Genomic DNA, 20,128 nt, shown 5'->3' with positions numbered 1-20,128 from the left:
GAATGAATCCTTTCTAAATTTGGAAACAATTTAGCTTAAACTTACAATTCTAACCTTAATGAGAAGCTTTTATAACCACACAAACTCTCTGGGCCCCTTTTTAACTTGTTTAGGACCACAAATTCCAAAAGCCTTCATTTTTTCTTAAATTTCGTGCCCAGTCAAACAGATTCACATAAATTGAAACGGAGGGAGTATTAGACATTGATTTTTGTGCATATGATCTCAAAAAGAATTGAGCATAAAATTTGCTAAACTACAAATTTTGAAATGCTTTGGATCAATGCACTTGCAATGCTGTTAACAACCAGAGAACTTCTCATTTCATACTTCAACAGAAATTTTGCACAAAAGCCCTTAACTTTCTCTTGATCTTTGCTTAATAAACATCCCGGAGAAAAAAAATATATGGTAAATATTACTCAGGAAAGAAGACCTTACCGAGGAATCAGATACAACCAAACCTTACCAAAATATTTTGGTTGCTATAGTGAAGCGCTACATATATTATAACATTACATGAAAAATTAGTTCCAAAGAAAACTTGACCGTTATAATGAAGTTTTGTTATAGAGGATGGATGTTATAAATAAGTCTGACTGTATATTGATATGAAAGGTTTCTTCAGACTTTTATTAAGATAGATAATCTAATCTACAAATTGCTTTTCAACCAATTGCCAAAACTGGTTCAACATTTAAGCTAACTAATATCTACACTTTGGTAACTTTATGGATTGCACTTGCCAAGTATTCCACATTGCTGCTTGTTACCCCTGCCATGCTACCAATGGATAATGCATCAGTCATTTCAATTGCAAAAGCATAAAAATGGAGATCAGAAAATCTTTTGTTCTTTCTGTTTACTTTCTTTTAATTTTTCTTTTTGTATGTTTATGGTAGAATTCAAAACCAATACTCTATTGTAACTTCCCACATGAAAGTAGTTTTAGAGAAATAAACCACTTGAGAAATTTCTTGGAGAACCTGTCACCACAGGCGGAACTAGGTAGAGTACAGGGGGTTCAAACCGACCCCCTTCGTCAGAAAATCACACGATATAAATAGAGTAAAAATGATCTTTTTTGGTTATATGTGAGTTGTTGAATCCCCTTGATATGAAGAAAAATTCACGTATAGTAGTAAAGGGGGTTCAAAATTGCTTTAGGTCATATGTTCAACTGTGACATCCTAGAATGTTTTTGAATCCCCTTGTATAAATTTCTAGTTCCGCAAAATGGTCATGACTACAAATGAGTTATCTTAGTGGTCTTTGAGAGCTTCTGCTGTTTCAACCTACTATGTGTGATTATATGAAGAGGAGAATGGAGGGAGAAGGGGATGGGTTGTTTTACTTCCCTTGTGGTTCTTAAATTGGGCAGGTAAAGATATATACTTCCTCATTTTCGGGCCGCACAATACAATCTGCAGTGTCATGTATATTGATATTAGTATGTAAATTCAAGAAATCTGATTTAAGTACCTGATGCGTCCATCATTAGTCATGTATATATGGAAATCCCTCTGCAATCGGTCAACCTCTTTAGGGGATAAACCAGAGAAGTAAAACATTCCGACCTGAAATTTCGATATTTAGCAGCTGCATTTGATATACCCGGTTGCAAAAAAGACTTAAGAATACCTGCTTGGTTATATGTTCCCAGTTTGCAGACGAATTCAATTCTTCAAGAGTTCGACGTAATGTGATTCTCATTCTGATCATGCGATCAGCCATGACCTTAAACAAAAGATATAATCAGTAAAGAGTAAGGAAATGGAATGGTAATTAGAACCTAGTAATACGAACATCAATTACCTTAATTTCCTCTTCCCAAAGTGCCTTTAAATCAGCATCGTTCAAGATTGTAGATACTAATAGTGGGCCGTGAAGAGGAGAGCTACTGTACATTGCCCTGACAATCTGCTGGAACTGACTCTTGATTGCAGTGGCTTGCTTTTCATCCCTGGAGACAATACTGGTTTCCACAAAAAGAAAAAAAAGAGGAAGCGAGAGGATGGGAAGTTTGAGAATTGGAGACTAATCAAGAAACCATGAAAGAAACAAACCAAACTATCGACATAAAGAATCAAATATTTTTCACTTCCCTTGTAGCAAGACAAGAACGCACCAATTAGTCATTGTTTAACGCATGCAAAAATCACACAGGTTAATGGAAAAGGTCAAGTTTCAGTTTAATTCATTGAAAGTCTAGTAACTAACGTGATTCCTGGTCATTTTGTGGGCTACTAAGCGCTAAAGTGGATTCAGGATTATACTAAGAATGGACAAGTTTTTTTTTGGAGACTAAGAATGGACAAGTTAAAGTTACTTTGTTTGTTGGTTCTCTTTTTAATATTCAGTAGTTTTTCTTTCCTTTGTTCGTTAACTGGATTGAGTAGATTGTCTAACCGATGAACGTGTAGTATTATTTCGATGTTGTTCAAAATGAGGAGTTGTAAAACACAGTAGCTTGAAGTGGTCTACCTGACACAACCTACTCGGTGTCCGTATAATCCCATGTTTTTGGAAAAAGACTGGGCACAGCCCAATAGATGTCCGTCTTCAAGAAATATCCGAATAGCAGTAGCATCTTTCTCAAGGTCGCCGCTAGAAATTCCTTGATAAGCCATATCAAAAAAAGGAAAATGATTCTTGATCTGAAATCAATTTTCACAAGAGATACCACATAAGATAGACTAGAAAAGTAAAATAAGAGAAAGAAAAAAGAATAAATTATTTCACTAACCTTGAATAGGTGAGAGATTTCTTTCCACTGCTCATAGTTGGGGTCGACGCCAGTTGGATTATGAGCACAAGGATGAAGTAAGAAAAAGGAACGATCTGAAGCATTCTGTGAGATTATCAAATGAATAGGGTCAGGAATAGTATTCTAAACTCCTTAAGAGGAAAGTTAACAAAAGCAGAGTTTGCCTTCAGATATTGTAACCACATACAACAGTTTCGCAAAATGAGTATCCGTATATGACATAATGAATATTATTGCATGGCTGCAAGGGAATTTTCTCTATTACATTTTTCAGGTAGGAGGATCATATACATCATTGTTTCTAATATTCTTTGCTAATTGGTTGTTTTATCTTCACTGTTCCTTGAGCCGAGGGTCTATCGGAAACAGTGTCTCTATCTCTATGAGGTAGGGGTAAGGTCTGCGTACACACTACCCTCCCCAAACCTCATTTATGAGATCAAACTAGGTTTGTTGTTGTTGTTATATTGTTGAGGATCATATACAAAGTTACTTTCTGACATGATTATTCAGCAAAGAATTTATTGGCTATGTTGCTCGGACGACACTCTAAAAATGTTGTCGCTCGTGTCGGATCCTCCAAAAAATGCGCTTACTTTTGGACAAGGGCGAAGCTACATGTCTTAAAGGGTGGTCAACTGACCATCCTTAGTCACAAAATTATACTGCGGATGTAGAACATTAAGTTTTAGAAGTATAAAACATATATTGAACACTCTTCGTTGGAGAAAGTTTTTTACTTTTTTCAAGTTTGAACACTCTTGAGGAAATTCATGGCTTCGCTAATGCTTTTGGAGGATCCGACACGCACCCAATAATATTTTTGAAGAGTCCGAGCAACATAGTTATTGGTTACATCTAAATAGCTCAGCAACATAATCCATCTTTTACAAAGGTACACAATCTCATATGTGCAGGAAAAGGGTGTAAAGTCATGTAAGGATGTAAGAATTAGCAGTACAGTTAAGCAAATATTTCACAACAAAATTTGAGAAAACTCATCTTATCCTCCAGCGTAAAACCGAACCTTGATATCATTCATGAGGGCTTGAAATTGCAATCCTTTTGTATCAGGATCATAATAGTGGTAGGTACTTGTACAAACTTCAGAATCCCTCCAAATGTCATTGTGGCTAAAAAGAACACACTTCAATCACATTACAAATTTATCACGACGTGGCATGAACACGAATTATAAACATGAAAAGCATTTACTTGGACCAAGTTGGCATTGGTAGAAACATTCGTGAGTCAGGATAGAAGCGCCTTTGGAATTCAGCAAACAGACGGCATGCACCAGTCCCTGAAAGAGCTGGAACTCCAGCAAACCTGCTTTCTCTAACAACATCAGAGTCATATCCATAAGCCAATTTCACACAGTCCTGCACGAACTTTGACTTTGTTGTTGCTTTAGTTGATTCCCTGCCAAGACCGGCCCAATATTAGACCAAGCGACATGTTAACAAGAGAGAGAAACGTGAAAATGGAACTGCGGTCCCATATCCAATGTAAGCTTTAAAAGAAAATTGACTGTTCAAAAGCACAACACAGAACTACACGCCGGTATATGAACGAGAAAAACAATGGTCATGGTTGCAGTGAAATAGGATGAATCCAGAAAACGTTCCTCATTGAATATTTTGCAAATATCGTGAAAGTATTTTAGCACTCAACCAAAAAATGTTAAAAGGTAACGAGTGAGGTAATCCAAGAACCTTATAAAACACTTTGGATGCTTTTATACATCGAATGTGGGACATTTTGGGCATAAATATTGTTCCACTCTTTGCAAATACTGAATCCAGTAGTTTGGCAATTGCAAATACTGAATTCCATAATTTAGACTTCGAGTAAAATATTGAAACACTGGGTTGAAAGTGTATTTTAAGTGAAGTACTGCTTTGCACTTACAAATCTTCAATTGTTTTCTAAGTGAAGTTCATTCCAATCAATAGGTCAACTCCACGGATTTTTTTCAACTTCAACTCAAACATTGTCCCACACCTAAGTAGTAAGAAAAAACTGAAGTACATATGAGCGCGGACATTGCCCAACCTCTTCAGTAAAAGCAATACGTATCGATCCCAAACTAGTTGGTTTTAGCTATATACAACAACAACATACTCAGTGTGATCCCCGAGTGGGGTCTGGGGAGGGTGGGTGTAGAATACTTAATAGTTGTCCTGCGCCACCTAAAAACCTTTTTAGCCGTTTTATTTCAATACACAATAATATTCTCATCCCCTTCAATCCTAAAGATATAGACTAAATAATGAGCAATATTAGTCGTCCAACAGCTGAAAAAATAGATGAAATATAAATATCGCTGCAATAACTTGAAAAGCCTTCCCATATGTTGTTTTACTGAACTCCTTCCCTTCCTTGAAGGGACATGCCCCTCCCCCCCCCCCCAACCCACCCTTTTAAAAGGGCAGTACCTGATTCAAATAACCAAATGGCCCCTCCATTAAACTTATTAGTTTGTCACCTTTGGCTTCCTAAGAGCTTTTCCTAGACTAAATTTCTAGTTAAAATGCTTTCACTTTTCAATGAAAAAAATTAACAAGTTGTTCATGTAATTTCCAATAAGAATTTAGAAAATTAAGCAAGAGACAAATTTGAGTAATTAGATAAGGGAATTCTCCAAAATATGATCTGATTAAATCAAAACTCATGAACTTCGAGCAGACTCATTAAACCAAAGTTAGAGCAACATCACCCCGCATTCAGGTAGGGTCCACGGAAGGGATATAATATAGGCAGTGTACGGCTAGAACCATTGCTCCAAGGCTCCCGCCAATGCGAAACAATAAGGTCAAAAAATTTATTAAAAAAATATTACTCACAAAAACTCGCAGTCTGATATCTTTTCCATAGCTTTTTTAACACATTCAAGAGTAACTGGTTTTCCTTCATCATCTCTATAAGCTCCCTAAGAACAAAAAAGTGTGACAAAATAAAATAATCATCAATCCAGAAGGAGAAAAATGCTAATGAATAAAGTTAAAAAAAGAAAAAAAGAAAAAAAAAAGAAATAGAAAGAACATTACCACACCAAGATTGAGCTTTAAAGGACTTGGGTCAAAGAGGAAAGACTCAGTGACACTAGTGATTGGATCCTTAGGAACTGGTTGTACATGGTCCCACCATCCCATATTGTTTTTGCCATTTGTTGCTACTGAGGTTGACATCCTTCTTTTACTGAATCTAACAACATATCTGCTCCACATGTTGATTCTCTTGCTCTGTTCTTTTCTTGAATTGAGATAGACACAGAGTTTAGGAAATTAAAGCCTCTATTGAGTTGGGATTGTAAAATCAGGAAAAAAGAATGCAAAACTTCAAGTTGGTATTTTTACAGAGGAAAAAATTGAGTAGTAGATATAATATGATATGTTATGAGATATGTTATTGGAATGCTAGGGAAAGAAGACATTGAAAGCTCTGGTTTGCTACTCTTCCAATGGGCTGTCTTCTCTGCCAGTTTCTTCTCTTTGTCAAAAAGGAGACTTGGCTCTTTAACTTTTAATAAGTTAAATATATGCAGAGTACTAAGATTATTTATACTTTTAAATAAATGATGATGAGAGTTTTAACTAGGTTGTTCAAATATCCGATTAATGGTTGGTGAACATATTAAAAAAAATTAATTAATGATTTATTGATTTGGAAGCGAATTACTTAATTTCTTTATTAGATAAATTATTAATTAATTAAGAATTATTATATTTATATTTTTATCCTTATGTATGTTAAGTATCTAACTAGTTTGTAGCATTTTACCATAATTACTTTGTAGTATTTTAAAGAATGAAGATGCTACTTTTGTCAACTATATCGGAGTAAAGAGAGATTGAAGAGAAAATATGAACTGAAGAAGACTTGGAGAGAAAAACTAACTAATTCTCATTTCTTCTGCAAACGTTAGTACTGTACAGAGTGAAGTATATATACAATATCTTTAACTAACACTTCTAACTAACTTGTTTTACATAAATAGACATAGCCACTCCATTAACTAACTAGCTAGCTGTCACATATACAAATACAATCAACTTACACTTTCAATACTCCCGCTTAAGCTGATGCTATGAATATATTCTTGACTCCAAGTTGATTCAACAGAACTTCATGTTGTGCTTTTCCAAGGCTTTTAGTCAGTAGGTCTGCCAGTTGATCCTTTGTTGAGAGATGATGAGTTTTGATTACTCCTTTGACTTAGTTTTTGCCTTACAAAATGATAGTCAATGTCTATATGTTTGGTCCTTTCATGGAATATTGGATTTTGCTGCTATTTGAATGGCAGCTTTGCTGTCACAGAACAGATCAACAGGTTGTTGCGCTTCAATTCCAAGTTCCTTGAACAGCCCTATTAACCAAGTAACTTCAGCTACACATGATGGCATGCTTCTGAATTCAGCTTCAGCTGAACTTCTAACTACAGTGTCCTGCTTCTTGGATTTCCATGACACCAAAGCCTTTGTAAATTGCACTAGGTAGCCAGTGATAGATCTCTGGTCTATAGACATGAACCCCAATCAGAGTCACAGAAGGCTTGTAGTTGTTTAGTTTCAATTGATGGCATTAACAGTCCCAGGCCTGGTGATGCTTTAAGATATCTAACAATCCTTAGGGCAGCCTCCATGTGGGATTGTTTTGGAGCATGCATATACTGACTTAGCACCTGTACTCCAAATGAGATATCTGGCCTAGTCATGGTCAGATATAGAAGTCTCCCTACCAGTCTTTGATACTCTCCAACATCTTCTAGTATTGGATCTCATGAGCTACATCTTTGTTGAATGCTCTTTCAAACTCTATTGAAGTAAGTTTCTGATTACATTCAAGTGGAGTTCCAGCTGTTTTAGCTCCTCCTAGGCCAAGCTCAGAAATCAGCTCCAAGGAATACTTTCTTTGACACATATGTATACCTTTGCTTGATCTGGCAAATTCAATGCCTAAGAAGAACTTTAATTCACCTAGGTCTTTCATTTTGAACTTTTTCTGAAGATCTCCCCTGGTTTTTACCAACAGATCATTGTTAGTTCCTGTGATAATCAAATTATCTACATATATAAGAATCACAACTATGTCACTTCCTTGATGTTGTGTGAAGAGTGAATAGTCAAAATGACTCTGGACAAAATCAAGTTGTTGCAGAGCTTCAGTAAGCTTGAGATTCCACTGTCTTGGTGCTTGTTTCAGGTCATACAGTGATTTCTGGAGTTTGCAGACTTGATTAGTCTTCCCCTGTCTAGCAAACCCTTATGGAATAATCATATAAACCTCCTCCAAAAGATCTCTTTGCAAGAAGGCATTCTGAACATCCATTTGATAGATGAACCAATATCTTGAGACTGCCACAGCTATCACTGATCTAACAGTAACCATTTTGGCAATTGGTGAAAAAGTTTCTTTGTAGTCCATACCAGCTTGTTGACTGTAACCCTTGGCTACTAGTCTTGCCTTGTACCTTTTCACTTCTTCTGATGACTTATACTTGACTTTGAACACCCATTTGCACCCAATAGTTGCTTTAACCTTAGGGAGATCAATAATTGTCCAAGTGTTGTTGTCTTCTAGTATTGCAATCTCTAGTTCCATGGCTTCAATCTACTTTGGATCTGTGGCTGCTTCCCTATAACTAGTATGCTCTATAATGGATGAGTAGGAGTTTAAGGCAGTCTTATATGGTGAAGCTAGATGATCACAGCAGATGTAAGAAGAGAGAGGATAGGCGTAGTTAGATTTTTGTGTGGAGATAAAGCCTTGCATCCATAGAGGTTGCTTGACAGTTCTAGTGAATTTTCTAAGTGGTTCAGACGGAGAAAAAGGTTCAGTAAAGAAGGTAAATTGGTGGTAAGTTCTTCTAGGATGGTATTGCTAGGTGAAAGGGTTATACTAATAGAAGGTGGTGAATTCAAGTGATTTTCTGTTATCCATTCATCTTGTATGGTTTGGGAGGTTGTTGTGCTATTGGGAGAGGTATTGAGACTGTTCCTCGAAGTGTCAGTGTCAGGAATAGGCTCTAGCACTGAAAATAAGGATAGAGTAGAAGGAGTAAAGTGTTTAAAAGGAAACAAATCTTCTCTGAACACCATATTTCTACTTGCAAAGAATGATCTACCATGTAGATCATAAAGTTTGTATCCTTTTTTAGTAGAAGAATACCCTATAAAGGCAGCAGGAATGGCATCTTATCAGTGATATTGGGATTTGATGCATAGGAAAGACAACCAAAGGTTTTTAAATGATCAAGTTTAGGAGGGTGTGAGTACAGCCTTTGAAAAAAAGATTTATAATGTAGGGTGGCTGAAGGTAACCTGTTAAGCAGATATACAACAGTATCAACACACACTCCCCAAAACTTCAGAGGCATAACTCCTTGAAACCTTAAGGATCTGGCTATATTTAGAATAGATATGTGTTTTCTCTCTACTACACCATTTTGCTAAGGTGTATAAACACAAGATCTTTGGTGCTTTCTTTGATCAACTCATCAAACTGAGAATTAAAAAACTCGCAGCCATTGTCTGTTCTTAATGTTTGAACATTAGAATTGAACATATTCTTCACTAAAGCTAAAAACTACTTCATAGAGACAAAAGTTTCAGCTTTATTGTTCAATAGAAAAATTCAAGTATACCTAGAAAAATCATCCACTAATATTAGAAAATATCTCTTCCCATCATGTGTAGGTACTCTAAAGGACCCCATACATCCCCATGCACAAGCTGGAAAGGCTTATTTGAACTAGTAGTGCTAATAGGAAATGAAAGTTTAGACTGTTTCCCTAATGGACATACAGGACAGTGATGATTTTTGTCTATTTTGCAATGTTTCAAAAACTCTATTTTTCTGAGCATATCTAAAGGAGCATGGCCTAGTCTATTATGCCATACAGATAGTGGTACATTAGTAGACATAGAGTAGCACTTTTCTTTATTGTCAAACTCTTGTAGTTGTAGTTGTAGTTGAGTAAGTGGTGCTGTAGGAGTTGGAGATAACTTCAGATAGTACAGTCCACAATCTTCTCTACCAATCCCCCTCTCCTGCTCACTGAAGAGGTCCTAGAATAGGTGAAAATCAGGAAAGAATGCCACACAATACTTCAGTTCCTTTGTCAACTTTGACACAGACAAAAGGTTAAACTTGAAGTCAGGAATATGTAACACATTTTGTATATCCTGATTTTTGAGTATACTAGATGTTCTTGTATTTGATATTGACACCACATTGTCATTTTGAAGATACACATTTCCACCGTTCAAACTAGACTCCTTGTCTAATTTAGTCAATAGCTTAGAATTTTCTACCATATGGGTAGTAGCTCCAGTATCAATTATCCACCTATCATCGACTATACTGGATAGGAAAGCAAATATACCTACTGCTACTGGTTGAGCAGAGCTTGTTGCTTCTTCATTTACTTTACCAAGCATATGTAGGATTTGTTGATACTGTTCTAGAGTAAAATATGGTGCAGAGGGAGGTGAAGTTGCTGGATGAGGCTGAGGTTGACTCCTCTCCCTATGATTTCTTCCACTATTATTACCTGCAAAGTTAGCTGCTGAAAATACATCATGACTTCCATTAGTAGGCATTAGTGTTCTTGAATCACCAGTGTTTCCTGCAAAGTTAACTGTAGGAAATGCATTTCCTTTCTTCTTATGCTTAAAATCCACCTAATTTGAAACAATTCTCTCTGGTATGCCCCTTATAGTTGCAGTAGTCACAGACTAGGTTAAAATTTTTCTTTGGCCTTTGTTGAAATCCACCTCTAGCAGACACAAAAGCAGTGAGGTCAGGATTCTCTATAGGAACACTTGTATGTGCAATTGCCCTCTGGCTTTCCCTCTCCATCATCATAGAGTAGGCCTTGTTAACAGAGGGAGCTGGTATCATCATGAGCAATTGGCTTCTAGCTTGCTCATGAGACTCATTTAGCCCCATAAGGAACTGTAGGAGTTTCAGCCTTTCCATAAACACAACAAATTCACGCGATTTCTCACAGTCACATCCAGGAATTGGGGCTAGACTATCAAACTCTGCCCACAACTGTCTCAATTTTGAGAAATAAGAAGAGATCGAGCTAGTACCTTGATTAATTGTGGCAATGTTCTTATGGATCTGGAAAATTCTAGAGAGATCAGTTTTATCAAACCTCTCTTTTAGGTCATTCCACACAACACTCGCATTTCAAGAGTAAACAATTCCACTAAGCAATTCAGGCGATACATAATTCATTATCCATGGCAGCACTATGGCGTTGCATCTGTCCCATAGATTTACCAGATTTGGACCAAACTTTCCTCGCCTACAGGTACCATCGATGAACCCTAACTTGTTCTGACCTAAAATAGCAATTCTCATTGCCCGACTCTACACTGAGCAATTTTCTAGACCTCGTAGTTGCAGTGAGATTAGGATTGCACCGGAATTGTCATTTGAGTTCAAAAATAAGGATGATTGTGACTTAGTTTCTCAGGAGCTTCATTATCAACCTCCGCCATTGTTGTGCTTCAACTATAGAGACAGAGCTTGTGTAATTGAAGCAATTGAGCTTGAATTCAGCAGTCACACCGATTTGCGATCTAGATTCGAGCAGTAGGCTTTGATACCATATCAACTTTATCAGAGTAAAGAGAGATTGAAGAGAGAATATGAACAGAAGAAGACTTGGAGAGAAAAACTAACCGATTCTCATTTCTTCTGCAAACGTTAGTAATGTACAGAGTGAAGTATATATACAGTATCTTTAACTAACACATCTAACTAACTTACTTTACATAAATAGTCATAGCCACTTCATTAACTAACTAGCCAGCTGCCACATATACAAATAAATCAGCTTACATTTCCAACAACTTTATGATTGGAGAGTGGAATCAGTTGGAATTAAGACAAAATCGTGGGAGAAGATCGACGAGTACAATCTCAGTCATCACTAGTTTTATGAGTTCAACTTGTTACATTCATTTTGCATTTCCAATAACGTTCCGAGTCTTTTGGATACGCTACAAATAAGAATTGTATTGTTGTACCTTTCCTTATTTGTATACTTTTGGTTTTTGCTAAATTTCAGGAGTTAATGATAAAGCATTGTAATTGCAAAATTTTGGTCTTTATTCAGGGAAAAATATATATATATATATATATATTTAACCGATAAATGGTCTGATAATTGCTAATTCGATATCGAACCGCTCGATATCTTATCGATTGGTTAGCGAACTAGTATATTTAAAAGTCGATAACCGATACACTGAAGTGTAAATATCTGCTTGATCCACCCAATAAACATCCCTAGTTTTAAATGTCTTTTTATTTGAATAAATGATGGTGAGAGTTTCGGTAAATCATGTCATTAAGAATATAAAAAATATATAAAAATTTATTATTTCAAAAAGTGTATCATTCATTTAGCGACAGATCAAAAAGAAAATTAACATAATTTACGAAAAAGAGAATATTAAATAGTACAATTAGATAAAGTAGTCTGAGTACATAAAATATTATTTTTTGTAATATGTAATTCCTAATTTATCTGCCTTTAAATTGTTTAAAACAAAGAAAGGAGGAATTGGGAAAAAAGGAGAGGAAGACTTAGCTTTCGGTCCCAAAGTCTCATGCCTCTTTGCGCTGAGAAACTTTCGGAAATCACTATGTTTTAGTGGTTATTAGCTAGTTGTAGCTCCATTTACTATATTACTTCCTATAGCTATATTTTCAAATTTTTTAGAGTGTATTCGATGTATTTAAGCTATTGTATTCATGAATACAGTAGCATTTCTAGGCGTAAAACAGGGGATTACAGCTAGACAGATCTTTGTATTCGAGTGTATTCGACTGTGTTCATGGCGTAAAACATGAGATTACAGCTGGACAGATTATTGTATTCGACTGTATTCACGGCGTAAAACAGGGGATTACACTGTTTTTAAACGGAAAGTGAATCAATTAACATAATAGAATCATAATATAACTCAACAAACTCAATTATAACACACAAATTTTGTATTTTCAGTTATAAAAAAGATTCTCAACCGAAAAACACCCCAAAAACATAGCAATCTTCAGAGAAATTATATAATACATCTGAATAAATAAATTATATTAATTAAAAAAACATATGAATACATTCATGGAATATAACGAGATAGTGAATACAATGAAATACATAGAATACATCGAGATACATTGAAATATATTAACAAAAAATTCAAGTTGCTCAGCCTCCAACTCCGTTGTCTTTGTTCAAGAACAACCCTAATGTCGTCTCGTTGAAGAAGCATCAGTATCCAGCTTCCTCGCTCGCCGTCACCGTTGCCTCCGGTTGCTAACGATTAGCACGTAATTACCGGATTAAAGACAAAGCATGTGATGAAGGGGAGAAGACGAAACTTAGAAGCCGCTCTAATAGAATGCCTCCATCGACGGATTCTTCTCCATCTTCGGAGGAGAAGTCGTGTTCTCCGCCGCTTATCAAAAGTAGAAGCAACATAAGCCGAAGTCTAGTGCCTTCATCTTCAGCCTTGATCCGGCGAAGGAGAAGACCTCGGGAAGTAGAGAGAGAGAGATAATAGATATGAGGTAGGGGATAAGAGAAATTCGAGGGAATCTGAAAGAGAAAAATAATACAAAGCTTATTTTATGGCTTAAGGGTAGGAGGTCATCACATATAGATATTTGGCTATAAAAAATAAAAAGGTAGCTATGCAATATAATTTTTTAAAAGAGTATTTATTTAAAATAAATAAGATATCAACTTTTGCTATGGGAGGTAACTAATTCTTTTACATTTGCATTTTACAATTTGTAATTTGCTTTAAAATTGACTAAAATTCTATTCATTGTAAATTTAATAAATTATTGCACGTTCAACGTAATTTAAAAATTCAAATTAATTAGCTTTTTTAGACTACTAAGTCATCTGTTCAAGTGAATATTTATTTTTTATTGCAAAAAAAGTGCCTATTTTATTTACCTTTGATTTCGAGGGAACTAAAAATGTCCCATGGTTTTAGTCTTAGTCGTCATGTTCCAGTGGGCCGTGTTATAGCTCATGTAATGGCCTATTTACCCTTTTGCTTCAAAGAAGTAAGAACCAAGAAACCGTTATCAAGAGTCAATGGGGCAAGTGCACATATAACCATTCTCATGGATAATATTTAGAGATTATTTAATATTTATTTTTGTTCAGAAATTTAAAATTTAAAATCTTAACTTCAGGATATTTTTGTCCCAAAAATTTGAACTGAAAAATTGAAATTCAGGACGTACTGATTAATTTTTAAATAGTAGCCCTTTAGAATGACTATTTGGAGTCATTTCTACATTGTCAATACCTTAAAGGGATTTTTTCATTCCTATACACTATTGGAAACTTTATTACCCTAAATGTTCATGTTTAGAGCGAAGATCCCTACCTACACAAGTTTTGTTTACAAAATATATACATTCCATCTTAAAAGGCTCACAATCCATTATTAGTGCCTTCAATTAAGGGATTTAGTTACACCCTTTACCTTTTTTTTTTTTTTTTTTTTCTGTTCTTCTCTTTCCTTATTTTTCTGATGCACTATACTAATCTTTTCCTGATGCTGGGCTTCACCAATGGTAATTACTGCATCTTCAGCCTAAGATTTTGCTCATCTCCTTTGTAATTTTACAACTACAATAATTTTGTAAAATTATTATTGTTAGTTAAATACCTCAAGGTTAATCGCACGATCAACAAATTTCAACTCATCAACGTAAAGTTGGACAGTTAGCTGAGAGAGCAATATAAAGGATAATAAGAAAGTAGTTAAAGTCTGTTAATGGTTGGTCCATAGCTATAGATATTGTTTTTCTTATATTCAATGCACTCATTTTCTTTCACTAATTCAATTCATTTTAAGCTTTCTATTTCTAGTGCAAGCATTTGCAATTTTAAAAAAATATACTTGGTAATTCATCACTAAGATCCTTAATGAAATGATCCTAGATATTCGTAGAAGAGCACTATTCCTAATTCAACGGTTAATCATGGTTAAATGATATGCATTTTCATTTAATTAATTATTTAATTAGATGTAAACACTCGATCTGAATAAGTATTTACAATCGTTAAAATGACTAAATATTAGCCGACTAAATTTTTTGCTAAAATGTGTTGGTCCTTCGCTCTAATTATCTGTGTTTCCTTGAGTATTATATAATTAATCTTGGTCAAACTCTAGTTTTATATAATAACATTCAAATAATCTCACCATCATTCTAAGTGATATTACAAACTTCTACCATATTTAATCAATAATGACCCTTAAGTATTATTTTATTTATGTTGATTAAACTCTAATTTTAATATAATAACATTCATATAATCTCACCGTCTATCTGAATGAAACTTCTTCGATATTTAATCAATAATGACACTGTTAGGGTGCCGCTTATGTATTTGGCAAATTATTCTAAAAATAGTTAAATAACATACAAGTTAAATGCAAATTTTATACAAAATTTATACAATATGTCTTTTGTATATTATTTATCTGATTTATATATATTAAAAACAAATTTCATACAATTAATTATATATTATACAATTTATCTACAACTTATCTACAACTTTCACACATTATTTTTACCCAACTAAATACAATTACAATAACATACAAATTAAATATAAAATTTACACAAAATTTATACAATATGTTTTTTGTATATTTGGTATCTGATTTATACATAGTAAAAATAAATTTCATACAACTAATTATATATTATACAACTTATATACAATTTTCATATATTATTTCTACTCAGTTATATACAACTACAATATCATACAACTTAAATATAATTTTTATACAATGTTGTTCAACTTTCATACAATAGTTAAATAAATAAATAAATAATATATAAACAATAGAATAAATTTTTTCTACAATTTTACTACAATTTCGTAAATATAATGTATATCAAGTCTTGTTCTTCTTCGAGTTTCAATCTGAAATTCAGCCAAAATCAAGTCTAATCTTCACCAAAACCCCTCAAAATTGAGATATAAACTCCAAACCATATTCCCAATTGTTTGCAACAACACCCAATCCAAACAAATAATGATTTTTGAAAACCCAAATTCGAATTCAAAGCTTCAAAGCTTTTTAATGGCTGTCAATAGTGGAATTGTTGCTCTCTTTTCCGTTGCTTTACATTACTGAAATTATGGATTGAGAGATAGAGAGAGACGTAGAAAGAATTCCCAATTCTTTGCAACAACATCCAATTCAAACAAATAATGTTTTTTGAAAATCCAAATTCGAATTTAAAGCTTTAAAGCTTTTTAATGGTTGTCAATGGTGGAATTGCTGCTCTCTTGTGCAAGATACGTGGGGGAGAGAGGGGTGGGATGTGGAGAGAGAAACGTGGGGGAAAGTGGAAGATACGTTAGAGTGATTTTAGGATACTAATTATTATCATTAATTCCCTTAAAATGTACATAAATGATAATTGGGTATAAAATGTAATTATAGTAAAACTTGAGTAGGGAGAATAATATAGTTTTATATAGTGTATAGGAATATAAAAATTTATACCTCTCAAATCACATGCTCTCTCTTGTGTTGAGCCTGCTCTTTCATGCTCCAGGCCCACCCTCAATCTTGTTGAGCCTGATTTCTCTCTTTGTACATCAAGTTCATTCGTCGATCTTCTAAAACAGAAAAAAAAGTTGCATAAAAAGTTTTCAATATAAATGGAAATCCTATAACAGAGTTACACATGCAGGAATGTGTTAGAAAATACACTTGTCCCTCGTTAATTGTATAAGAGTTTCCACGGGATAACTATGTTCTAGGCCATTCCATTAAGTGTTGGGTTGAATATTCAAATTCTTTCACAAAACTAACCCTAACTGTTTATATGTTTCTTTTTCTTCTTATATATGACGCACAAAAAGATGTTTCTGTTGGACCGACAGCAGAATAGTGTTCACTGGCCTCATTTGCCCGTCCTGAAAAATAGCCATTGTCCTTAGTTTCAGTCTTTTAGATTTCACGTGTGAATTTTCACGATATTATCGTGGAGTTTCACTTGTGGAATTCTCCAGAACAATGCCATCTTTCAATTAAAGGGGCTGAAAATTAGCTGTTTGGTGAATTTTTCCCAAGAAAATATGTACCCCCTCGATTCCAATTTCAGACGCGATTTTTTTTCAATTTCAGTCGCTTATGCCTAAAATTGAATCTGAAATGGCTAAACTTACTAACATTTAAAAAAATTCGGTCATGCCTTAAATGTGGAGGATTTTTCGGAAACAACCACTTTACTCCTTCAAGGGTAGCGGTAAGATCTGTGTATATATATACTATCCTTCCTAGACTTCACTAATAAAATTTTACGGAGTTATTATTATTGTTGTAGGTCATGCCTTAAATAGGGTTCCAAAAATCGGCTATCTGTGCACTTTTCCTCAACTCCTTTTGGTCCCCGCCTAAACTCGTGTCGATCCCCAATATTTTTCCCAACTTATATGAGCGTTCACTTCATATGGCTCTCGTAAAACACCGCCCTAGCAGCTAAATTGATTTTTCAACAAGAATTCCATTTGTACATTAAGAGTATCTTTACTTTTAATTAAATGGTAATAAGGTTTCCAATCTCTTCTTCGCATGAATATTCCTGCAAATTAATGTTAGGCATATAATTTTGCATGTTAAGTTATTAAGGGCTTTAACAGTTTAACTAATACATTATAGGTGTGTTTGGTACGAAGGAAAATATTTTCCTGAAAAATAAAGGATTTTATCATTTATTTTTCCATCTTTGATTGATGAGTAAAAAACTATTTCGGCAAAATATTTTTTAATATTTGGTTAATGAGTAAAAAATATTTTTTTTGAAAAAATATATAATTTACGCAAACACTATGGGTTGAGGGAGGGGGAGGAGGGTGTGGGTTGGTGGGGGTGGAGTGGAGGGGTTGAGGGGTGGGTGGGTGGGATTGGGCGAGGGGGTTGGGGTGGGCATGGGTGGTGGGTGGGGGTTGGTAGGGATGAAGAATAGAATAGAGAAGGTTGAAAAAGAGTTTTGAAAAATATTTTCTCTCCATTTGGCAGGGAAAATGTTTTCCTCCATTTGACATAAAATGTGTTCATGAGAAAATTATTTTTTAAAATATTTTAGTCAACCAAACATAAAAATTTAAAAAATATTTCCTTCTTGAGTTTTCCTGTCTCTCTCCTCACCTTCTCTTTCTTCTCCCTTGGCATGGATATACAAATAAAGATGAATCATTTGCTTTAAAATTGAGTCATGGATATATTATGTTTCCACATCTAATTTTGAGACATAATTGCTTATTGTACGTTGAGAATAAAAATACCTCAACTCCAGTTTTTATTTGCTATTTTTCCTTTTCTGTTATCTTCTTTATTGGAGTTTGGATTTTTTGAGATCGATATTTGTACGGAGTGTAGAAATTAGAGAAGAAAGGGATAATCTTTTTGTATTCAGTTCATGAATCAATCGTATAATGGTTGCCTTTTATACTGATTAAGGCACAACTAAGACTCTCTAACAAATAAGAATAGATACAAAGGAATAGTCCTACACTTATCACGATACATAATTCTATCAATAATACAAAGTGACCTTATCATAATATAACTACTATATCTACAGAATCTTTCTCAATCTTTCTCTATGCTTAGCCATTCTCTCCAACACAGAGATGCAATATTGAATTAATACAAAATACTCATTTGTTATGTATAAATAAGACACTAGACTATCCCATCAGGGACTACGCTTCAAGAAAATTCCTCTTGTTTGGCCTAATTAACGTGTTTTGGTTTGGATCAAATCTTACTCAATTTTTACTAAATAAAGATAGACCAAAGGCTGGGGACTGACACGAATTTAAGCCAGGACCAAGAGGAGTTGGATCATTACTAGAGAACTAATTCATAATTCAAACATGTTTTTTTCGGAAGAATTCAAAAATAATCACTTTTCAATCCCTACAATAGTTGCCACTATCATGGAGTTTCAAATTCCACAAGTGAAACTCCACCATAATGTCATAAAGTTTTTGTGAAATCTGAAATTCCAGGACAATAACTATTTTACAAAAATATGGGCAAAAAGTGGCAAATAAACGCAATTTCTACTATTTTTAGCGGGGTATTATCATTTTTAATCCTTGTCAGAAACTATTTACATTTGATAGCCGAAAAAGTGTATAAAATTTGTATTATATATATATATATATATATAAACTACATTTTCTTGACTATTTAGTTGATCTACATATTCATTTCTGCTAGCTAAAATATCTTTTTAATTCTATCATGCGATTTGCACAAAAATCTAAATATAGAAATATTTCTCTTATTAAATGCACTACTATTTACCATTGAAATTGATATCCAAGTGTTCAGGAAGAACCAAATCATCTTTTATTGGATGCTCTTCTTCATTTTCGACACAAAGCAAGAAGACACCGAATACTGGATCTGTTCTTACTTTATATTTCTTGTCAGTTGAATCCTTTTCGTTTGATGCTAAAAGTATAACTGTGGCAAGCTAGCTTTTATAGTCTCTACTTTTGTCGTTTTTGGAACTACTGGTAGTACTTGGCAAAAATCACCTCCCAAACCACTAATTTGTCACCAAACGGTTCATTGATATCTAATATATCTCTAGAACTCTAGGTAATTATTTAGATCGTTTGACACTTAGCCATAAGTGTTTCATCCCATATTATCAATTTTGCTTTCCTTATAATTTTAGCACTGTAAGCACGTGATTTTTGACCCTCCCCGGAAATTTTTACGTTCTTAAGCTTAAATATCTAATTTAGGACTAGTATAGCCATTTTAACTATTTTTACTTTATTTCGTTGCAAAAAGAAAAATTTCAAAAAAATATATATATAAATTTTAGTTTATGTATCTCTCATAAATTTGAAAAATACAAAAAAATTGCACTTTATTCTTGTACTTTATATAATTTCGAAAATTACAAAAAAAAATAAATAAAATATAGTTCTATTAAGGTTTTATAGTCATTTTAACTTTGAAAAATACAAAAATATTACCTCATATTTTATCTTAATATTTAAAACGAAAATTACAAAAAAAATAGTTTCATTAATATTTTGTAGCTATTTTAAATCTTGAAAAAAAATATTTAAAAAGATATAGTTTTGTTTAAATACTAGTCTTATTTTTGGTAGTTATTTTGCTTACATAGGACTAGTTAAGCAACGTGTTCCTATTTCTCGAGTCCGGGCAAAAGAATAATATTCGGGTTTAAACTACCCGGTTTTAGGCCTAATTTTCGGACCTAGCCCATAATAAACCGTGTCCAGGACAC

General features: G+C 34.0%; 1 protein-coding gene across 1 annotated transcript; it reads right to left on the bottom strand.

Annotated features, from left to right (window-relative positions):
* Positions 1 to 583: 583 nt before the first annotated feature.
* On the bottom strand, positions 584 to 6,303 carry LOC107784587 (aspartate aminotransferase, mitochondrial-like). The gene is made up of 10 exons (XM_016605735.2): positions 5,818 to 6,303; positions 5,614 to 5,699; positions 3,983 to 4,189; positions 3,795 to 3,900; positions 2,747 to 2,851; positions 2,485 to 2,657; positions 1,816 to 1,975; positions 1,642 to 1,737; positions 1,483 to 1,577; positions 584 to 783 (listed from the first exon to the last, which is right to left on the bottom strand). Exons 1-10 carry the CDS (start codon positions 5,995 to 5,997, stop codon positions 714 to 716), a joined length of 1,278 nt encoding a protein of 425 aa, XP_016461221.1. The 5' UTR covers positions 5,998 to 6,303; the 3' UTR covers positions 584 to 713.
* Between the last annotated feature and the right edge of the window lie 13,825 nt (positions 6,304 to 20,128).

The sequence above is a fragment of the Nicotiana tabacum genome, chromosome 5 (genome assembly GCF_000715075.1).
Source record: "Nicotiana tabacum cultivar K326 chromosome 5, ASM71507v2, whole genome shotgun sequence".
Taxonomy (NCBI): domain Eukaryota; kingdom Viridiplantae; phylum Streptophyta; class Magnoliopsida; order Solanales; family Solanaceae; genus Nicotiana; species Nicotiana tabacum.
Note: the sequence above shows the minus strand (reverse complement) of the source record. Positions and strands in the feature narration are given on the sequence as shown.

Bases quoted from the DNA above. Each gene is read 5' to 3' on its own strand.
- LOC107784587 (XM_016605735.2), bottom strand. From the start codon at position 5,997: ATGTGGAGCAGATATGTTGTTAGATTCAGTAAAAGAAGGATGTCAACC. The intron at 1,976-2,484 runs GTAGACCACTTC...TGTGGAAACCAG, and splicing joins CACCGAGTAGGTTGTGTCAG to TATTGTCTCCAGGGATGAAA. The intron at 1,738-1,815 runs GTAATTGATGTT...CTTTTGTTTAAG, and splicing joins TTTGGGAAGAGGAAATTAAG to GTCATGGCTGATCGCATGAT.